Source organism: Anguilla rostrata, chromosome 15 (genome assembly GCF_018555375.3).
Source record: "Anguilla rostrata isolate EN2019 chromosome 15, ASM1855537v3, whole genome shotgun sequence".
NCBI lineage: Eukaryota > Metazoa > Chordata > Actinopteri > Anguilliformes > Anguillidae > Anguilla > Anguilla rostrata.
In genome coordinates, this window is record NC_057947.1 from 2,881,790 (window position 1) to 2,905,260 (window position 23,471).

Below are 23,471 nucleotides of genomic sequence, written 5' to 3' on the forward strand. Positions count from 1 at the left end.
GCTCTGTCTGTGATGAGCTGCTCTGTGCCTGTGATGAGCTGCTCTGTGTCTGTGAGAGCTCTCTTCCTGTGATGAGCTGCTCTGTGTCTGTGATGAGCTGCCTCTGTCCTGTGATGAGCTGCTCTGCTGTGATGAGCTGCTCTGGTCTGTGATGAGCTGCTCTGTCTGTGATGAGCTGCTCTCGTGCCTGTGATGAGCTGCTCTGTGCCTGTGATGAGCTGCTCTGGTCTGTGATGAGCTGCTCTGTGCCTGTGATGAGCTGCTCTGTGCCTGTGATTGAGCTGCTCTTCTAGCTGCTGTGGATGAGCTGCTCTCTACCTGTGATGAGCTGCTCTGTGTCTGTGATGAGCGGCTCTGTGTCTGTGAGAAGCTCATCTGTGCCTGTGATGAGCTGCTCTGTGCCTGTGATGAGCTGCTCTGTGTCTGTGATGAGCTGCTCTCTACCTGTGATGAGCTGCTCTGTGTCTGTGATGAGCTGCTCTGTGTCTGTGAGGAGCTGCTCTCTACCTGTGATGAGCTGCTCTGTGTCTGTGATGAGCTGCTCTGTGTTTGTGATTAGCTGCTCTGTGTCTGTGATGAGCTGCTCTGTGTCTGTGATGAGCTGCTCTCTACCTGTGATGAGCTGCTCTGTGTCTGTGAGAAGCTCATCTGTGCCTGTGATGAGCTGCTCTCTACCTGTGATGAGCGGCTCTGTGTCTGTGAGAAGCTCATCTGTGCCTGTGATGAGCTGCTCTGTGCCTGTGATGAGCTGCTCTGTGTCTGTGATGAGCTGCTCTGTGCCTGTGATGAGCTGCTCTGTGTCTGTGATGAGCTGCTCTCTACCTGTGATGAGCTGTTCTGTGTCTGTGCCAAGTGCATGTTTTGCATGGAAACCCTGACGAGCTGCATGGTGTCATTGCTGAAGTCCTTCATGCTCACTCTCCACAAACTCAAAAATGAGATATGACGACATCCATCCCAATTTCTCTCTGCTGTACTTATACTGGATTTGTTGAGCTGAATTATGATTATGATTATTATTATTGTTATTATTATTACAGACTGGTGACTGTGCAGGCTGTGCAGTGATGGGCTGAATCCATTTCAGAATGCTGGTCTTTGCCCTCCTGAAAACACAGAAGCAATTTAGCAAATTATCGCCACTAACTCTGCAGCCCACGAAGATTAGAACTTACCACATATATGTAAAATATATGCAAAAGTATTGGGACAGTGACACAGTTTTTGTTGTTTTGGCTCTGTGCTCCAGCACTTTTGATTTGAAACAGAGTGGACCGTCAGCTTTCATTTGAGTGCATTGACATCCATATTAGGTGATCCGTGTAGGAATTACAGCCCTTTTTATACATGGTCCCCCATTTTAGGGGAGCAAAAGAACTAGGACATTTTGCACAGCTGTTTCTAGGCCAGCTCTGTATCTTTGTATCATTAGTTCATGTGGAAGAAAGCTAACAAAAGGTCCAGAGGTGATTCTAGGTGTGGCTTTTGTATTTAGAGTCTCTTGCTGTTGTCTCTCTACATGAGGACCAAATAAGAGTCAATGGCATAAATGCAAGCCATCCTGAGGTAGAAAACTCGATGAATCGATCAGAGACATTGCCACACACTGGGTGTGTAAAAATCAACTGTTTCACACGTTAGAAAGCAAGAATGCACTGGGGAGCTCAACAATAGCAAATGACCTGGTAGACCATGGAAGATCACTGTAGAAGATGACCGAAGAATACTTTCAATTGCAAAGAAAGAGTCCTTTTCAACTGTCGAACAGATCAGGAACAATTTCGACCATGCAGGCATAGCTGGGTCATAAACTACATTAATACAAAGAATTCTACACAAGCATAACCTCAGTGGATTCATTGCATGATGCAAACCACTGGTAAGCCTCAAGAACAGAACGGCCAGATTACAGTTTGCTAAAAGCTACATAAAAAACTGCACAGTTCTACATCATAGTCTTATGGACAGATGTGACGAGTATTAACCTGTACCAAAGTGATGGAAAGAGGAACTGCTGATCATCCCCGTCATCTGTGGAACACGGTAGAGGTTAGGGATATGGCTTGGGCATGTATGCCACTGCAACTGGCTCACTTGTCTTTATTTATGATGTGACTGTTGACGGCAGCAGCAGGATGAATGCTGAAGTGCGCTTATTGTGGGTCGCTTTGGATAAAAGTGTCTGCCAAATAAACGTAATGTAATGTACAGAAGCATCTTATCTACTCAGATCCAACCAAATGCCCCAAAACTCATTGCCTCGCTTTGGAGCAGGACAATGACTCCAAACTGCTACTGCTAAAGCTACCAAGGAGTTTTTCAGGGCCAAAATGTGGAACATTCTTGATTGGCCAAGTCAATCACCTGTCCTGAATCCAACTGAACATGCGTTTCACTTGCTGAAGACAACACTGAAGGCACAACGCCCCAGAAGCAAGCAGGAGCTGAAGGTGGCTGCAGTACAGGACTGGCAGAGCATCACCAGGGAAGATACCCAGGGTCTGGTGATGTCTGTGGGTCACAGATTTTAGATACAAAATATTTTGGATTTTGTACCATGTATAAAATATGATGACTTAATTTCCGAATATGTTGATTCGTCCAATTCCTTTCGCTCCCCTGAAGTTCCTACGCTGATCACTCGATGTAAATACCATCATGTTAAAGCTGACAGTCTGCACTTTAACCTCATATCCATTATTGTATTTCAAATCCAATGTCAAAGCCATCAAAGGAAATATGTATGATATTTCTACACCCTGAGCCAACCAGAGGAGGATGGGTTTCCCCCTTGAGCCTGGTTCCTTCCAAGGTTTCTTCCCATCTACCACAGGGAGTTTTTGCTTGCCACTGTTGCTTTAAGCTTGCTCCTGTGGGGGTCTAAGCCAGGGTTGTCTGTGAAACATATTGAGACAATCGCTGTGAAATATGCTCTATAAATAATTTTTTATTTGATATACTATTTCTTTTCAGCAGTCTAAAGGAGCTATGGGTGAACTGTGCCGGTCTAATATTGTATTTCCAGTGTTTGCCTTTGTTCCACATTTTGCTAATTCTTATGAGGAGCCAGTTGAGAGCAGATTTGTTTTACATTTGCACAATATTATTCATCATGGAATATAGTGTATTTGAAGCCCTGGAATAATCTCACTTTGTAAGTAAACCCGTAAAAAGACTGAGATACTCATGCAGTGAACAGGACCACGAGCTCAGATAAAGAACGTAGCCTACTCTAGTTTCCATGGGAATCTGACCAACGTCACTCACACTCAATTATGCATTGACTACATGCTTTATATTTGAACTGGGTAAGTTGCCAGAGGTATAATGACATTGGTCTACGAAACTGTCTTTTCTTGGTCCCATTTTTCAGTTAGAATCACGGTGGCGGATTACCACAGAATAATAAACTCGCGCCACATTCACCTGCGTTTTACAGGCTCGAAGCGGGCAACCCTTCAGGCTAAGTCGCCAATCTTGCATATTGTGTGACTTCGCTTGTTTGAAGGAGGTTGACTGCTTGCATCACGTGGCCGTAGTCAGCATCACTAGTAAAGCAAGGAGCAATCTAGGAGGCGGCGAGAGCTTTCGCTATGGAGCATCACGGCTGCGGCGCTCTCTGACTGTACGGGCTTTCAAACTCATTCCGCTGGGACTGCACTTCAAACGCACAGGTAGGCCAGTCAGTCCGGGCCAGGTCGCTGGAGACGAACTCTGCACAATCTGGCGTGTACGTGCAAAATATTTAAAAAAAATCTAAGACAAACCACAAGGGAAGACTGCCCTTCACAAAGCATGGCTATTAGAAAAAGGAAGCGTTTTTCTTTCTCCTGGAGTATTCGTTTCCTTATAGCGCCACGCACATTATACTTACGAAGAACAACAGACCATTGATATGCATTAAATAAAATCCACCACGTGAATGACTGAGCATCATTGGTTTAAATAAAAAAACATGAAGTGCGCTCCTTGATTCCACTTGCGTCGGGTAGCATTTTGCGGAAGATGCCTGAGGAATTGTTAAAGTAGGTGATGTATCGATTGCGGCGGAAGCGGTGTTGCCTTAGCTTATTTTGTGCCATTCGCCGTGAATCGTTAAATAATGATTATATACAGTAACCATATTCTCGCTTCTAATGTATAGTGCAGAACAACAGCAACATTTACGCTACAGTGTCCAGTAGCATCAGTGTGTTTATATTTGGTTGAACAAAGAGCAGCCAATGTTGACTGTGCGCAGCGTATTGCCTTGAAGAGGGTTAACTCCGAAATGAGCAAATTCATTAAATCTAGGTTAGCATATCGCAGGATTTAAAATAGTCTTGGAAGCTTCTACTGATTTATACAGCTTTTTCGTATATTTAATAACTTGTGTAATAACGAATCCACGAATTCCGTAAATGTCCGTTAATGCATTCAGTCGCATCGGATGGCACGATTGTCATTACAGTAGCGAGCAGCTACCCCGCCTATAACTCCGATTCCCTATATTTGAGAACGTATACCTATAACTGATTAGCGCTGCATTCTGTTAATAGCCAAGCATTGTATGATTGTCATAATTACACAGGAAAAGACAACTGACGAGATATCGCCATGTGCTAAAATATTAGAAAATTGTCAGTAAATGACTTATTTTGAGAAGATAATTTCTGTCGTCCTTTTTCACATTGTCAGTGTAGAAACATTTGCAATACAACCAGTGGTGATGGCGATCGTGACGTTATTTCTGCAGATAATGCCTTGAAGAAGCTGGGAAATTCAGTACAGTACTGTTCAATGGACACATGATTTTTTGCGCGCACACCATTCGCGTTTCAGAATTGTTCCCAAATTATAATACAAACATTAAATGACAATGGCTGTATTGAAATTAAGAAGGCCCATTACAATACAGTGTGCAAAAAAAGTCATGCAGCTGTTTGCATTACAAACACGTTTCCTGCGTGCAATGAAAATGTATGAATTAAACAGGTGCAGCCGGTGTACTGTAGGTCGAACAGACAACATTTAGAGGTACGGTTCTTCGGAGGTTGTCGGGCTTCCTTTAACCACATGGTCTGAAATGGACATCTTAGACGTGAACAGCTGCATTGGCATATCAACAGTATGTAAAGTACCCTGTGCTTTACCATAATGCCCTGCATAGTTCTGACTTTAATACTTAAGTATTTCAATATTTAAAAAAAAAAAAAAAAAAAAAAAAACCCTAGAAATGTTGGTGTGGCCCTGCCTTTGGGTAGCTGTGTGTTCATTAGATGGTCCGTGGAGTGCATTTGGCCGCACTTCCGTGTGGCTGGTGGTGCACATCTGGCTCTGCCTTGTGTAGATTTCTGAAAGCTATGGAAATTAGTGCTTACAGCGTGTCCCTTGCCCACACACAGGTCTATATATAGGCATTTGCATCCAGCGATGCTATCCTGGTGCTTTGACAAAATGCACAGAAAATCGCTGCTCTTTCTTCAGAAGAGGATCAGGCAGGATTTAAACAGAAGCCCGTTTCTGGCACTAGTGCCTTACTTTACCTTTACCTTTCTGCATCCATCCAGATGGGGAGAGCAGTTTGAGCAAATGTGGCAGAGTTGTGTAACGTGCAATGACTTACCCTTGGTATGAAGCTGCAAACAAGGGCTTCAGAATCCAGGCCTTGCTTATGAATGCACAGTACAACACTCCCTCCAGGAACATGTCTTAGTATATCAGGTGAAATGCTGACAGTCTCCCTCCATCCCAAGTCTTGTACCTGCAGGGGTCCATGAAGGCTCATTCCTAACTGGGTTAATCTACTGGTCGGGATGTTGTGTCTGCTATTAATGAAAGCTGAATATGTGATCGATCCTCGTTATTTTGCAGCCGATTGTGTACCTGAGGGGATGGAGATGGATGCAGGTGCATTTCTGCTGACTGGGTGTTCAGTCAGGCAGAATCGGTTCGACTGTTAGAGGTGAAAAATAAGTCTGCCGTCTCAGATCCAGGTGATGGAAGTTCACTGTCCAATCGGATGGTCCTCAATCGGAGTACCTGTGCCGGAGAAGTGTGAGTGCAGAGCAAAGTCTTCAGTGTAGAATTAACTCTGATAGAGTTCTTTTAACTCTAATAGAGTATACTACTGCACTGAAGAACTGAAGAGGAGTTGATTTAACACTGACAGTGTTGTTGTGGCAGAGGGGCTTCTGATCGAGTTGTTCACTTGACGTTGTCAGACATCCATTCATCCATTATCTATACCTGCTTATCCTGGGCAGGGTCGCGGGGGATGCTGGAGCCTATCCCAGCATGATGCTGTCAGACATCCATTCATCCATTATCTATACCTGCTTATCCTGGGCAGGGTCGCGGGGGATGCTGGAGCCTATCCCAGCATGACGCAGGCAGACAACCTGTTGGAATTTGTGTTCACTTGTCAAGTGGTCTCTGACTTGAGTGAATGAGTTTTAGGAAGCTTCTTGCTTGTTTGCTGGCTGTTGGGTCTGCTTGTCCACAGAGACTATATGACCACAGAAACAGCAGTATTACTTGCTTATTTGTTTACAGACACAGTTACAAACTGTCAGAAAGGGCAGTCCCCCAAAATGGGAATGTCTGTGTTTTTACACTCGATAGGAAACTGCCTTGCCAAAGAAAATGTGGGCTGTTGCTCCTTTTGATAGGCTGAATGCCTATGTTTTCTGTTGAGCTAAACCACATTGTTTTTTTTTTGTTTAAAATTTTTTTTTTAAATAGTGGGACAAAAACTAAATGTACTGAGGTGGCAGAACAGAACTCAGTCTGCCATGTCTAGATGAATCACTCCCCCTCACCCAGATTCTGTGAGTTGACTCCGCAGAGATTAGGGTCAGGATGGGCTGAATGTTTGGGCTTTGGCACTAGTTGTTTTTGTGAAGGTCAGGCCCGCCGATAGTGAGATGACCTTTGACCCTGTGGCCGGCCCATCAGAGCCACAGTCACACGTGTAGCTTAAGAGAGCTCACAGTGCAGCAGATCTACACGGATGAGGACCGAGGAGACTCAAGGCCCTCTGAGAGTCACATCTTCTCCCTGCTCTGCCGGTCTTTATGGTGTCAGAGAGCTCTTAATGTGCCCAGGAGCCAGTGGGATCTAATGAGGAGAACAGGCCTTTCAGCCTGTCTGGGTTTGTCATTTGCCTGCTGCCTGTCCCTTTTACTGCTGCGATTCTGCATTGCGTCCGTTCTTTCACCAGTTTGAAAACCAGAGGAGAAACTGTGCTGAAGTTTTCTTTAGTGCGGAGACAACTGGAGTTTTTCCCTCTAAACCCTCATGATTAGTTAAACATCCTTGTCTTCTAACCAGATCATATCTAACAAGACAAGGTAAAAACTAGTATATGGCTGGACCTAACACACGTGATCTGGCCGACCAATGGTGTAACTTCATAACTCAGCTGACCAGTGGTGTAACTTCATCACTCACTCAGTCACTCAGTCACAGACATTCGCGTTTGTAGGGCTGGCCCCGCTGTTCAGGTCCAACCAAAAATAAACAAACCGTGTGCCTAAATGGTGCTACATGTGTTGCCCTGAGTTACGTGGCCCTGTGTTTCCTATCAGATACTAAAATGCAATTTAATTTTATTGATAAAAAGTTATTTGTGAACTGACAAAAACCTGCAAGCAGTTCTCAGAATTCTTTCAGACTTTAATGTCAGTATTAGTAGTGTACTATTCAGGAGAGGAAGCTCTCCTTTCTATAGAAGTCTACTAGCTATATATAGCATTGTGGCTAGCTAGCTAACTGCCATGGGTAGGAAGAGGATGCTTCTAGCAGCAGAGAGCTAGCTTTCTAATTGTAACTACAGAGATGTCCAGTAATACCAATGTTTACAAAACAGTTGAAGCATAGCTAATTAACAAGTTAACAGCCATGACTTTCCTGCTCACTACATCAGCTTCATTTTGTTTCCAGAGCGCAGATTTAGTCTAATTTAATTTAGGGGTTTAATTACCCACCTTGTCATGCTAGCTACTGGCATCAAACTCTTAGTGCTGTATATGTACAGAGGGTACCACAAGTTGTAACATACATGTGAGTGTGTGTGTGTGCATGTGTGTGTGTGTACGTCCGTGTGCATCTGTGTGTGTGCGCGAGTGTGTGTGTACACCATAAAAAGTTGCTCATGAGCTAATGTTGTCTCCTGTAGCCCTGCATGGCTAGCTATCGTGCATTTTGCTGTGGTCAGTGATCATTTTCAGGCTCTAGACCAGGGCAGGGAAAGGTAGGTGAGTCCTCCTTTGGGAAGACAGATGCACATTTTCAGCTGCTGGTGGTGAGGTGGTACGGGTTAGGGTCAGAGTGCCCCTCCATTAGGCCAGTGGCCAAGCACAACAGGGAAACGTGAGCAGTGCCTAACGTGCAGTACCCTGTGTTCCAGATCCTTTTCAGAATCGTGCCACGTGTCTCGTTTTAATAATAGCAGCACGTTACTCCATTCCAAATGAGCCAGATTTAAGTCAAATGAGGGCCCATGGAAAGCATGGAGCTTTGCAAACCATTTTAGTGGAACAAGGAAAATTTTCAGATGCAATTTTTTCAAATATGCAGCAGGATAAATACAACAATGTTGTGGTGCCCAGAGTGGTGACTATACTCTGTCTGGTCTCTAGTGAGTCTTGGCTAAATGGTTGAGAAAAATATATTTGATGTAGTATTAGTGACTGGTGCGAGTAAATAGATTGAGGAATTTTGTGAGTTTTTTATGTTGTATGTACAGGGGCAGGAAGCTTACCGGATTAACCAGGCTAATGTCAATAGGCTCAGTTAAGTCAGTCTGCCAAGCAGTGGTATGGTTCACATGGCAGACATTCACACGGACTCTGTGCCAAAGTGCACATAACACAATGCACATGCCACGGCTGCCCCGAGTGTATGTGTGCACATTTTACTCTTACACACACACACACACACACAGACACACAAACCTGTGCGCACCTACACACGCACACACACTCACACACACATGCATGCTCAAACACACACACACCTGTGCGCACCTACACACGCACACACACTCACACACACATGTGCACACACACACACACACACACACACACACACACGTGCATGCTCAATCACACACACACCTGTGCGCACCTACACACGCACACACACTCACTCACTTTGGATAAAAGCGCTATATAAATGCAGTCCATTACTCACACACACATGTGCACACACACACACATGCACACGTGCGCACCCACACACACACTCACACACGTGCATGCTCATACACACACACTCGCGTGTGCACACATATACACACACACATACCCGTGCGCACCTACACATGCACACACACTCACACACACGTGTACACACACACACACACGCATATGCACACACATGCGCACACACATACACACACACACCCACGCATACACAGACATACACACACACACACAAGCAGCAGTACACATAAACACACATTCCCTCCCACATACACACACACACATACACACACATTTATTCCCATGCTCCCAGTAGAAATGGCAGTGAAATGTAATATGGACTAGTAGGGCTGGTTCAGCTCAGTCTTGTTTCCAGAGCAGCTGGGCGGAGGCTGCCTGGATTGGCCAGTGGACAGCGAGCTCCACTTGTCTGAAACCAGAAGGCCGCTCGCACGTATCTGCAGGGAGGGAAGGTTAGAGCACTGAGCACTACATAGCCCCACTCTACATGAACTGACACAGCCCCAATCTACATGAACTGACACAGCCCCACTCTACATTAACTGGCAAAAGCCCCACTCTACATAAACTGACACAACCCCACTCTACATGAACTGACAAAAGCCCCACTCTACGTGAACTGACACAGCCCCACTCTACATGAAATGACAGAGCCCCACTCTACATGAACTGACACAGCTCCACTCTACATGAACTGACAGAGCCCCACTCTACATGAACTGACACAGCTCCACTCTACATGCACTGACACATCCCCACTCTACATGCACTGACACATCCCCACTCTACATGAACTGACACAGCCCCACTCTACATGCACTGACACAGCCTTACTCTACATGAACTGACAGAGCCCCACTCTACGTGAACTGACACACCCCCACTCTACATGAACTGGCACAGCCTCACTCTAAATGAAATGACAGAGCCCCACTCTACATGAACTGACACAGCTCCACTCTACACGAACTGACACAGCCCCACTCTACATGCACTGACACAGCCCCACTCTACATGAACTGGCCGTTTAGAGTGGAGAGAGGCGGAGCAGAGGAACAGCAGACACCCCTGTCTGTCAGGGACATGGTTCGCACGGGATTCCTCTCTCTTTAACCGCTGCCTTGTCTGAACCAGGCAGACATTTTAAAGATGCCGTACGGCTCACAGCTTGCTCCAGACTCCATCAGCGTGGTCAGTGTTCAGGGCTGGCGGTTCTGCGTGTGGTAAACAACATGGGGTCTGCGTGTTCGCCCCTGTGCTGAACACCCAGCTCCGAAAGTCATCCCCATTTTTCAAGGACACCTAGAGTCCCAGAGAGTGTAATGTATTTAGGGGGACGACCCACACATTTCCACCTGTCTACAGGCCAGAAGGAGAGCGGTAAATGATTTAGTATATTCTCCCTGGCGCGTATGTGTGTATGTTTGACATAATATGAATACTATTTGAAGAGTAAGCTGAGATATCAGTGATGCTTCACAAGTTTTAGTCTACAGGTCAGGCTTGGAAAGATCAAGCGTGCAGTTATATGCTCCTCACACTGAGTGATGAGTATTTAGCAAGAGTGAAGGGGTCAGTGTGACTATTATATTTCACACAGAAATATAATATACCTGCAGTCAGAGTGGCAGATTTATTTTCAGGGGAAATGTCTTCAATATTTTAAATAGTAGAATCAATAATGATATTATGGAATGAAAACATTGACTGAGAGAATGTGTGTAATTGTGTGCGTGTGTGCGAGCGAGAGAGAGAGTGTTTGTGAGAGTGTGAATGCGTGCGTGTGTGAGAGAGTATGTGTGTGTGTGTGTGTGTGAGTGTGCGCGCGCGTGTGTGAGAGAAAGTGTGTGTGTGTGCGTGTGTGTGTGTGTGAGAGAGTGTATGAGTGTGTGTATGCGTGCGTGTGTGAGAGTGTTGTGCTAGTGTATGTGCTTTACAGATGCAGTATGAGAGTTCACTTTTGGCACATTTCAATTCCACACTGAAATGTAAAAACTGTGTCGTACATTGAAATTTTCCTGTTTACCTCTCTCTCTTAGTCAAAATGGGCTGTCTGGAGCAGCTCTCTCTTTCTCTCTTTCTGTCTCTCTCTCGGTCAGAATGGGCTGTCTAGAGCAGCGCTCTCTCTCTCTCTTTCTGTCTCTCTCTCTCAGTCAGAATGGGCTGTCTAGAGCAGCGCTCTCTCTCTCTCTCTCTCTCTCTCTCTCTCTCTCTCTCTCTCTCTCTCTCTCTCTCAGTCAGAATGGGCTGTCTAGAGCAGCCCTCTGTCAGAAGGGATTCCTCTGCTAAATCCTTGCACAGACAGGACTGTAAAGCACAAGCAGCTCTTTGATAATTAAATCAAATAAGGTGGGGGGGGGGGGCAGGAACCAGGAAACAAATGTTGAGTCAGCTATTGTTTTTTTGACATCCTGCAACAATGAATTATCTGCATAATTAAAGTGATTTGTAACTTGAACCTGTGTTACATCACGAATATCAGAAAAGGAGGTCACTGGCGGACCCTCTGAATTGCATTGTGTCTGACAGCCCCCCTTGTCTGTCCCCCTAAACCTGACCGCACACGGTGTGGTGAGGTCGCTTCAGGGCAGAGAGAACCCCTTAATTCAGGGTAATGGTTTGCACCTCCAGAGAGAGCACTGCTTCGGTTTGTGTTCACATACTCATATTTTCACAGGCTTCAAATTATTGATTAAAGTTGTCTTTGAGTCAGACCCATAACCCTTTGGGTGTACGATCACAAATACGTGATTAGAATGTTTCTGACTGAACATTCTAATGCTGATATAACAATTAGTACTTGTAATTGAAAGCTATGGAGTTTTTCAAAAGATTAGTGAAACTCATCCAAGGAAACTACTGGGGTGAAGTTTTCCCCAGAAACTTTATGTCATGAATACACTCTCATAAAAAGGGTTGTTTAGCTTGTCTCCACACAGGGACCTTTTTAGTTCTTTATGGAACCCTTTTAAGGTAGATGTGAAAAGTAAAAAAGCTTACAAATTGAACCATTTTGCCTGACAACAAACTCTCCAGATAGGGTTCCTCTATGGAGACACAGAGGAGCCTTTAGAAACCTTTTCTGAAGAGTGAAGGTGGTAGGAAGCACCAAGGGCACTGTTACGCTCCCTTGCTCTGTGAGTCTGTGTGCATGTCTTTGTTCCTGCAGGTGGAGCTTATTGGGGCTTGAGTGCTCGACAGTGCGCACCTGTGTCCACCTAAGTAAACTGGATAAAGCCTGAAGACATCTCATTTGAAGGGGCTTTTTGAGAGACTCCCTTTTGACTCCGAGGCCTTTCTAACAGTCCCTTTACAATTTGCTGCTACCACATTTTGTTGTCTGTTTATGTTTTGTTTTAGTCCTTTTCTGTTGTAGGTTGCATGTGGTCAGGTTTCTTTGTTTGAATACGTTTTTAGATGTTTAGGCCAGAGCAGCAAAAAGTTTGCTGGAAGACTCACTCCTTTTGCTTTGTCCCGGTACTTTAGAACGGTGCTTTCTTTTAGATGAAGAGTAGCCTAGCTCTGGTCTGTTTTCTGCCTGTTAACCTATACATGGTAATGTTCTGTTTTCTATCTTATTGGTCATTTATTGGTCAATAAATATTATATTTGTTACTGTATGTAGATTTTGACTCCTTGTTTTGTTTGTGGCATTTGTGTTGCTATTCGTTGTTGTGCCCGGTTATTGGAACTCGGGCTGGCTTTTGGGACATAACAGGCACCTTAACTGATCTGTCCTGGGAATGCTATGTATGTCTGATAACCTCCTCTCGAGGTTAGTTAATTAGGTAATGGGTCAGACAGCATGTCTTGTACTATTACAACCATTTATCAGACTCTCCTATCCTTTGCCAGACTTCATGGGACCCATATCCAAAAAGTTCCACTTTTGACTCATCTGTTCATAGAACATTATTCCAGAAGGCTTGGGGATCATCATGGTGCGTTTTGCAAATGTGAGGTGGGCATTGATGTTCCTCTTGGTTAGCAGTGGTTTCTGCCTTGCCACTCTCCATGAATCCCATTTTTGCTCAGTCTCTTTCTTACTGTGGAGTCATGAACACCGACCTTAGCTGAAACTAGACAGGCCTGCAGTTTTTTTGGATGTTGTTCTGGGATAATTTGTGACTTCCTCCTGGATCAGTTGTCACTGTGCCCTGGAGAAATTTCGGCAGGGTGGCCACTCCTCTGAAGATTGACCATGGTTCCTAGTTACATTTACATTTATCCAAAGTGACGTACAAAAGTGCATGTCATGGTCATTGGGACAACTACAAAACACAGGTTTGATAAGGTACAATACTTATTTCGTACAGTTATTCAAAGCCCAGAACGCAGTCTAGTTCAGGCAGTGAACATTATTCTGACACACCCCCAGGCTCTTGGAAAAGGTGGAGTCCCAGAGCCTTAGGAATAGCTTTCCAGTTTGATTATATTTAAACAACTTTTTTTTTTTTTTCATTGCTTCTGGATTTTCTGTGGCATATTGTGCTTGTAGACTTTTTGGTGACTACATTCTGCAGTCAAGCCTGACTGTGCTCAGTCAGCTGAATCTAAATATCAATTAAATTAGGTTAATTGTGTAACCAATGGGCAATTACTTTTTTGCATGGGTGATGTGTGTTTGTAACTTTTCATTAAGTAAATTAAATTAAAAAAAATTTTAATCTGTTTTGTTTGCTAATTTTTTCCTTTGTAGTATTACATTTTGTGTAACGATCTAAAATCATTCAGTGTGACTAATATGCAATAATTGAGGAAATCAGGAAGGTGGAAATTCTTTTTCACAGCACTGTATTCCAAAATAGGTGAATTCATCTTTAAAAACTTTAAATCAAAATTTAAAATTTTTTTCTAGTGCTCTGCAAAACCAGTCTGATTTGCTATTGCCATACAATTCCCATCAAGCCTTTCACCAGCATCCCATAGACATCTTGGACAAAGGCTTTGCAGAGAACTATGGGAGATTGAGACATGGAAACATAGAAATGGCTGCAAAGACTCTTTGCAAGTATAACTTGTGATTTTGAAATGGCCATACTGCTGAGGGGTGCAGGGTCTGGCTGGCAGACAGAGATAGACCCATGACCCATGAGAACCAGTGTAAAAACAGCCAGCTATGTTTTTGGCCAGCTCTCTACCTCCTGCCCATTCAAGCTCAACATATCCCAGACATGTTTACATGAACACTAGACCTGTTGACCCCCAGCTGTGAGTGAAGTAATGATGCTAGAATTATTACATGCTCCCAATCAGAAGCATGTTTTCCAAAAGCACCCAGGTTAATGTCTGAGGGCAAACTACTGCATTAAGAATAGGCAATCTGGACAAACAATGATGCTTCCCACATGTTCATAAAGTAGTCAAAATCCCTGAGGAATTTCTTCATCATACACAATGAAAAATAAATACCAGTGATGGCTGTTCAAGCAGATGCTCTGGCACTCAAAACAGTAAACATAGGCATGTACTATCTGACCAGCACTGCAGCTGACTGGCCAAGTTCTTGGGTTCATCTGTTTTGAATTGTCCCTCGTCCCTGAAACATTGTCAGAAGCGTTACACACATAGTGCAGGTCCAGCGTACACCCTGTCCACATCTGTCTGGGAAATCTTGACTTTTGCAGATGGGAATTAATCCCTCGCTTGGTTGCAGATTCCAAATGAATCATCGGCTGATAAATCACACTATAAAAATGACTTGCTGCCATTCAGCGTTGGTCCAGGCCAGATGGAATTCTCCAGTGTTTCTCCCAGCAGATCTTTCTGTTTGCATTGGTTGTTAACCTAAACTGAAGTAGTCTGTCTCATCATGTTGTGTTGGCAGTGCTACCGAGAGTATTTCTTATATGTTGTTCATTCTGGAGGATATTTCTGCCAGCAAGGAAGTTCCAGAACCAGCTGCCATCTTATTTCTGGTTAGCTTGTCTGAGTTTGCATTTTTTAAAACATGTACTGTTCACTTGAAGCATGTCAGTTAATTGATATTTGGGAGCTTCTGAAAAACAAAAATTAACATGAAATTTGAGTCAGAAAGGCTTTTCACAAGAGAGCTACTTAACTCTGTTTCTTGTGGGAAATGGTTGCTGTGTTCTTTCTCATTATCCAGGTAAACACCTGGTAGTATTAACTGGCATTTTAATTGAATGGAATTGGCTTCTTCCCCAGTTCAGGAAGTGAACTGGAAGCAATTTAATGTGAACTGGAAAAATTGTGGCTATTTAGCCCATTTTGGTACACTGGGAAGATATGGTTCTTTTTCTGGAGTGAGTAGCAGCAAGCTTGCAAAGGAGGGGGCGTCAGACCAGTCAGTGGGAGATAGTTAGGCTAGGGACCTGGGGGGGCGGGGGGGGGGGGGGGGGGGGGGGCACTGTCTTTATCTCTCCTCACCCACCTCTGTAGATGTCCAACTCTTGCTATCTCTGCATCACTATACCCTTACAGAAATAGAACATGCTGTAATTTGTTCTAAATATGTGGACATTTTGGAAAATATAATGATAAACATGTATTTGCAGAAATGTAAAATATATATTTTGAAAATATACATTGCAATCTGAAAGGAAGAATTATTAATATTTTCTCATATTCCCATATTTTTGTTACTGAGTTCACAGTGGAGTGTCTGTACTGAGTCTACACTGGAGTGTCTGTACTGAGTTCACAGTGGAGTGTCTACTGAGTCTACACTGGAGTGTCTACTGAGTTCACAGTGGAGTGTCTGTACTGAGTCTACACTGGAGTGTCTGTACTGAGTTTATACTGTAGTGTCTGTACTGAGTCTACACTGGAGGGTCTGTACTGAGTTTATACTGTAGTGTCTGTACTGAGTCTACACTGGAGTGTCTGCACTGAGTCTACACTGGAGTGTCTGTACTGAGTCTACACTGGAGTGTCTGTACTGAGTTTATACTGTAGTGTCTGCACTGAGTCTACACTGGAGTGTCTGCACTGAGTTTATACTGGAGTGTCTGTACTGAGTCTACACTGGAGTGTCTGTACTGAGTTTATACTGTAGTGTCTGTACTGAGTCTACACTGGAGTGTCTGCACTGAGTCTACACTGGACTGTCTGTACTGAGTTTATACTGTAGTGTCTGTACTGAGTCTACACTGGACTGTCTGTACTGAGTTTACACTAGAGGGTCTGTGAGAGCAGGAGGCTGAACCAGAACACCGTCTGGGTTCTGAGAGTGACACTGTGAGGGCAGGAGGGAGACTTGGCAGGCTACCAATGCCCTTATTTCATGTTAAGGGATTATATTTTTAATAAATGAAATGCTGCCTCCACCATCCCCCACAAGAACATACATAATAAAAATAAAATTAGTCAAAAAGAGCATAATGATGTGACTGTATTTTGTCTTGTTCCCTTAAGCACAGCTGGATTGATAAACACCCAGGGCCTCACTCAGAGATAGCAGATGCTGTGGGGAGAAATGCTGGGGTAGATCAGAAAGAGGCGTGTCCCCATAAGTGTATGTATTTCATCAACACGCGGTGGACCAGGGTGCACTGCGTATCAATGCATCATGTCAATGTGTAATGTGTTAAAGATCTGTCCTTGCATTGACCAATCAGGACGTTGTTTCCGTACAGCAGCCTATAGTATCCATGCTCTCTGCTACAGCTCTCACTCGCTAATTTCACTGGCTGCTCTTGTGAATGACTGACCATCCTGCCACCAGTGAAGTGTGAAAATGAACTTTCAGATGTTTCTGGTAAAGAATTACAGAAAAAGATTCTTTACTCAACATTACTTATTAAATGTATGCAGAATTTAATGTATTCTTTTACATGGTTCAGTTGTACACTATTATTAGCTATAGTATTGTGTAGCTAATAATAATAATAGTAACACCTACTACTACTGCTACTTCTACTGCTACTGCTACTGCTACTGCTACTGCTACTGCTGCTACTACTACTACTACTACTAATAATAATAATAATAATAATAATAATAATAATAATAAAAAATACAAAATAGACATTGGAAGGTTCTGTGTTAAAGCATTTTCGATATTTGTTTGATTGCACAGTGAGACTTATTTGTGTGTGATTGCACAGTGAGTCTAGACTGTGATCAAGAGCCATTGAAGAAACACGATGAGTAAAATATTAAATATGTCTGTTCTTTATTTTTGGAGAAATATGCGTTTTAAATTTATCATCCTATTTTCAACTGGTTGAGAATGTTCTCGACTTGGTGCGTCACACGTACAGTAACCACTCCCCTTTCCACGCCCTGTAAAGAAATCTGACTGGACACACCGTCCTGCTACAAGTGTGCTGTGAAGTTTAGGCAGCAAACAGCAAGGGTGAATCCTTCTGACGTAATTTACATAGAAACTGTATGCTCAGATTGCCTAGTTTCACTCACTGTGGCCAAGCGGAATCGATAACGTTTCATAAAATATATAACTTTAAAAGGTTTAATTCAATCTTCTACTGGGACTTTTGCCGTTTATTGAGCATGTGAAAGAAAATTTTGGTGAATATAATCAAATGTTTTTCAGATTTACCGTTCGATTGAGCAAGTACCATTCAAAGTACATTTTTATGGGTTAGTGCTGTCCGATTGTGCTAGCTACTTCACATTAACCCTGTATGGCGATCAGTAAAGGCTACCAGCACAGTACCACTTCATTCTTGTCACTTCTATTACCACTGTAATGAACTAGAAAAGGCGGCAAACTACCTTTTCTGTGAGAAATGTACTGAGCTCACATGCATACACTGCTGGCAACATTCTAAAGTTCCGTTTTGCCCTCCCTACTGTCAGTCAGTTTGCTGTGATAGCTCATTCTAAATCATATTTGGGGACCCATGGATAACTCGTGACCCATAGTTTGCACCGATGGCTTACAGGCAAGACAATGCAAATATTTGACTAACGTTAGGTTCACTTAAATTCGAGTGCCTTTTAAGGACTATTAGACTATTTCTGGTTGGTTATATTCATTTATAGCTAGCTATAGCTAGGTTTTATCTTATCTTGGCTAGCTAGCGAGCAAAAATTATTATTGGATATAAGTCAACGTCCTTAGCTATCGATACTTGATATACTAAGTTAGCTAGCTTGTGAAAATTCAGTCTCCCAAGATGAGTGCGTATCATGGAGGTAGCTATGGTAACGGGGCACGGTCTGTCAATCATAGCTAACTGACAGTTCTCATTACCATGCCCAGACAGTTTGGGTGAACTTTTATAGTGGGAAATTTAGGCTTAGAAAATTAAGTTTTAAAATACATTTAAATGACTGAATAATAAAAAAAAATTATGCACATTTGTTTTGTTGTTGCCTAAAGACAACTGCCAAGTGTCACATTCAACCACCATGTTAATCCTTTAAAATCTGAAATCAGGAAGGACAGGGTTTGAGAGCCGGGGATGACTGATGAACACATGGATGAGGTACACAGAGTTTTGCACAGCTAAATCTATTGGGACTTATGATAAAATGGGCTTCAGTAGGGTCATCCACAGTGAATGGAGCTGAGCGATAAAGGACAAGGCAAATGAGTTTCAGAGCTGATGTTCTGACCATCTCATAAAGTGCTCCTCCCATGAGGTCAAGCTTTATGGGCCCAGTTATTTAGAAATGTGAAAATACTCAGATCCTATAACCTGGTTCTCCAAGGTTGTCTCTGGCAATTGGTTTATTTACGGTCAGCACTTGCTCTGTTAAAAGAGTGACGTGTTTTTAGAGATCACGGTATTGTTTCCTCTTACCTCACCCTATTGAATGTTTTTGGAAAAAGAAAATCCATTTCACATGAATGTGCGTACCTTTCCATGAGGTGACTCTACTGTTGTGCATATATGCCAGATAGACTAACTTTCCTGTGTGAACCAAGGGACTGTATTAAATAATGAGGGATGGAAGTCACTGGTGACATAACATGCACTTGATTCATGCTGTGGTTTTTTATTTTCTGTTTTAAATTGTATATCTGCAGGGTATAGCTTTTTTGTTGAAAATATAACATACAAGATTATTGTGGATTAGGCAAAATATCCATTCATCCATTATCTACCCTGCTTATTACTGGTCATGGTCATGGGGGGTCCTGGAGCCTATCCCAGCATGCATTGGGCGAGAGGCAGGAATACACCCTGGACAGTTTGCCAGTCTATCACAGAGTACACACATCATTCACTCACACACTCATACCTATGGGCAATTTAGACTCAGTTAACCTAACCTGCATGTCTTTGGACTGTGGGAGGAAACCGGAATGCCCAGAGGAAACCCACACGGACACGGGCAGTACATGCAAATTCCACACAGAGAGGCCCAGGCCGGAATCGGTCCCGGGACATTCTTGGCTGAATATATCATGATAATTCATTTGGTTGTAATGAATTTAAATATGATGTTGTTACTGTACTAGAATCTGAGTGTAGATGCTTCTGCAACATCTCTGATATTACCAGGGCATGGCTGCATCTGTGCTGAGACCAGGGCTGCTGCTGTATTCATAGAGCTGCAGGGCTGATCTGGGATCATGCGTTCCCTGTCCATATCCTATCCTTATCCATTATGAGCAAAAAGGCTGAACTGGTCCTGGATTGCCACTCTGACTCTGACATTTTAAGTCCAGGACCAGGTTTTGCTGGTTGAATCTGTAGAGCCCTTGAGTCTGTGAGAAAACCACTGCTCCACACCACAAAGGGACCGAGCCAGCCCCATCCCACACACAGCCCCAAACACAGCCCCATCCCAAACACAGCCTCGTCCCACACACAGCCCCAAACACTGCCCCATCCCACACACAGCCCCATCCCACACACAGCCCCGTCCCACACACAGCCCCAAACACAGCCCCGTCCCACACACAGCCCCATCCCACACACAGCCCCAAACACAGCCCCATCCCACACACACACTGCCCCATCCCACACACAGCCCCAAACACAGCCCCATCCCAAACACAGCCTCGTCCCACACACAGCCCCAAACACTGCCCCATCCCACACACAGCCCCATCCCACACACAGCCCCGTCCCACACACAGCCCCATCCCACACACAGCCCCAAACACAGCCCCGTCCCACACACAGCCCCGTCCCACACACAGCCCCAAACACAGCCCCGTCCCACACACAGCCCCAAACACAGCCTCGTCCCACACACAGCCCCAAACACAGCCCCATCTCACACACAGCCCCGTCCCACACACAGCCCCATCCCACACACAGCCCCATCCCACACACAGCCCCATCCCACACACAGCCCCGTCCCACACACAGCCCCATCCCACACACAGCCCCATCCCACACACAGCCCCAAACACTGCCCCATCCCACACACAGCCCCATCCCACACACAGCCCCGTCCCACACACAGCCCCAAACACAGCCCCGTCCCACACACAGCCCCATCCCACACACAGCCCCGTCCCACACACAGCCCCATCCCACACACAGCCCCGCACACAACCCCCCCATCCACACACCCGCCCCATCCCACACACAGCCCCATCCCACACACAGCCCCAAACACAGCCCCATCCCACACACAGCCCCATCCCACACACAGCCCCTCACACAGCCCCATCCCACACACAGCCCCGTCCCACACACAGCCCCATCCCACACACAGCCCCTCACACAGCCCCATCCCACACACAGCCCCATCCCACACACAGCCCCTCACACAGCCCCATCCCACACACAGCCCCGTCCCACACACAGCCCCATCCCACACACAGCCCCACACACAGCCCCATCCCACACACAGCCCCGTCCCACACACAGCCCCGTCCCACACACAGCCCCAAACACAGCCCCGTCCCACACACAGCCCCATCCCACACACAGCCCCATCCCACACACAGCCCCACACACAGCCCCAACCCACACACAGCCCCACACACAGCCCCAACCCAAACACAGCCCCATCCCACACACAGCCCCGTCCCACACACAGCCCCATCCCACACACAGCCCCGTCCCACACACAACCCCCCCGTCCTGCACACAGCCCTGTGTAGTGTAATGCAGTTTATAGTGTAACTTCATGTGGTTTTAGTGTAATGTAATGTTAGATAGTGTAATGTAATGTAGTTTAGTGTAATGTTGGATAGTGTAATGTAATGTAGTTTAGTGTAATGTAATGTTGGATAGTGTAATGTAATGTAGTTTAGTGTAATGTAATGTTGGATAGTGCAATGTAATGTAGTTTAGTGTAATGTAATGTTAGATAATGTAATGTAAGGTAGTTTAGTGTAATGTAATGTTGGATAGTGTAATGTAATGTTGGATAGTGTAATGTAATGCAGTTTAGTGTAATGTAATGTTGGATAGTGTAATGTAGTGTAGTTTAGTGTAATCTAATGTAATGTTGGATAGTGTAATGTAATGTAGTTTAGTGTAATGTAAGGTTGGATAGTGTAATGAATGCAGTTTAGTGTAATCTAATGTAACGTTGCATAGTGTAATGTAATGTAGTTTAGTGTAATGTAATGTTGGATAGTGTAATGTAATGTAGTTTAGTGTAATGTAATGTAATGTTGGATAGTGTAATGTAATGTAGTTTAGTGTAATGTAAGGTTGGATAGTGTAATGTAATGTAGTTTAGTGTAATGTAATGTTGGATAGTGTAATGTAATGTAGTTTAGTGTAATGTAATGTTGGATAGTGTAATGTAATGTAGTTTAGTGTAATCTAATGTAATGTTGGATAGTGTAATGTAATGTAGTTTAGTGTAATGTTAGATAGTGTAATGTAATGTATTTTAGTGTAATCTAATGTAATGTAGTTTAGTGTAATGTAATGTTGGATAGTGCAATGTAATGTAGTTTAGTGTAATGTTGGATAGTGTAATGTAATGTAGTTTAGTGTAATGTAATGTTGGATAGTGTAATGTAATGTAGTTTAGTGTAATGTAATGTTGGATAGTGTGATGTAATGTAGTTTAGTGTAATGTAATGTAATGTTAGCTTGTGTAATATAATGTATAGTGTCGTGTAATGGGTGCAGATTTAGCACTGAGGCCATTATCTGTGGGTCTGTCTCTTTGTCCGCACAGGTTATGCCACCCCACAGGCTGACTGGAACTCCAGCTGTCAAAGAGAAGGGCTGATCCGGGACGCGTGCCCCTCCCCCCTCCCTCTCCCCCTCCCTCTCCCCTCCCGCTGCTGCCCTCCTGTGTCCCCATGGCGACAGGAGGTCATGCCCCCGAGACAGACGTGCTGATCAACCTGCATCAGGTAGGAGACACGCCCGCCCCGCCCTCTCCCCTCGCTCCACCTCACCTTAGTGACTTCCCTGGGGGAGAGAGAGAGCACCTACCCGCCTCTCCTGAGATACCGGCATCCTGCGTCCCCCCGCCCCCGCCGGGAATAGCACACGGTGACTTCTGCCACACAAACGAATTAACTGGAGCTGGCGGGGTTAGCGGTATTTTAAACAGACAAAGGGGTCAAAGGGGAAGTGGCGTTGGTGTCGTCTTGATAATTTGCAGTGAATCAATCATCCCTAATTAGAGGGGGTTGCTAAGGCGACCTTAGCAACCGCCGGCTGATGTCTGGCAGCCGCCCGTGCGGCGCGGGTCCCAGTGACGCTGGCGGCGCGCCGGCGGTACGCTAGCCGCCGCGCGCGCGGAGACGGGCGCAGATGGGCCGGCTCCTCCGGCTGCGTTGGCACCGCGCGGCGACGTCTCTCGGCTCAGCGTGCGCGCGGGAGGCCGAGAGTAACGGACCTGCCCCCCCCGCCATCCCGCCAACCTGCCATCCCACCATCTCGCCAGCCCGCCATCAGCTCTTACGGCCCGTCCTGCTCTTTCTAAAGGCCGGCCGGTCCCGTTTCCTGTTTCCTCCTACAAGAGGTCCCGGCTAACGAACGGGCTCTAATTGCGCTGATACGTCGTGACAGGAGCGCGAGTCGCGGTAACATTACATTACATTACAGGCATTTGGCAGACGCTCTTATCCAGAGCGACGTACAACAAAGTGTATAACCATAACCAGGAACAAGTATGACGAAACCCCTAGAGAGAAGTACCGGTCCAAGTACAGGGAACAACCGCATAGTTCAACTTGGACCCTGGTGGTTAAACTGATTAACACTAACAACAAGAACGGCAACAACGCAATCTATGGAAAAATAAAAATAAATAAAAATACAAGTAGTCGTTAAGACTGGCGCATCAACTAAGTCACCTGTCATCAACTAAGGTAACAATGTGAAGTGGATGACTGTGGCGGTGGCACAGGTCATGCATGCAGATGAGGTGTGGCAGGCTGAGGGAAAAGTCAGA

At 44.8% G+C, this 23,471-nt stretch overlaps 1 protein-coding gene across 2 annotated transcripts in view; it reads left to right on the forward strand.

The window, feature by feature from the left end:
* The first annotated feature begins 3,348 nt into the window (after positions 1-3,348).
* Positions 3,349-23,471, forward strand: part of slc4a3 (solute carrier family 4 member 3) — an 81,886-nt gene continuing 61,763 nt past the window's right edge. For both annotated transcript variants that reach the window (XM_064310825.1, XM_064310826.1), the window contains exons 1-2: positions 3,349-3,674; positions 22,242-22,422. In XM_064310825.1, the coding sequence (XP_064166895.1) occupies positions 22,369-22,422 (54 nt within the window). In that variant the 5' untranslated portion in view covers positions 3,349-3,674; positions 22,242-22,368. The remainder of the gene's footprint in view (positions 3,675-22,241; positions 22,423-23,471) is intronic.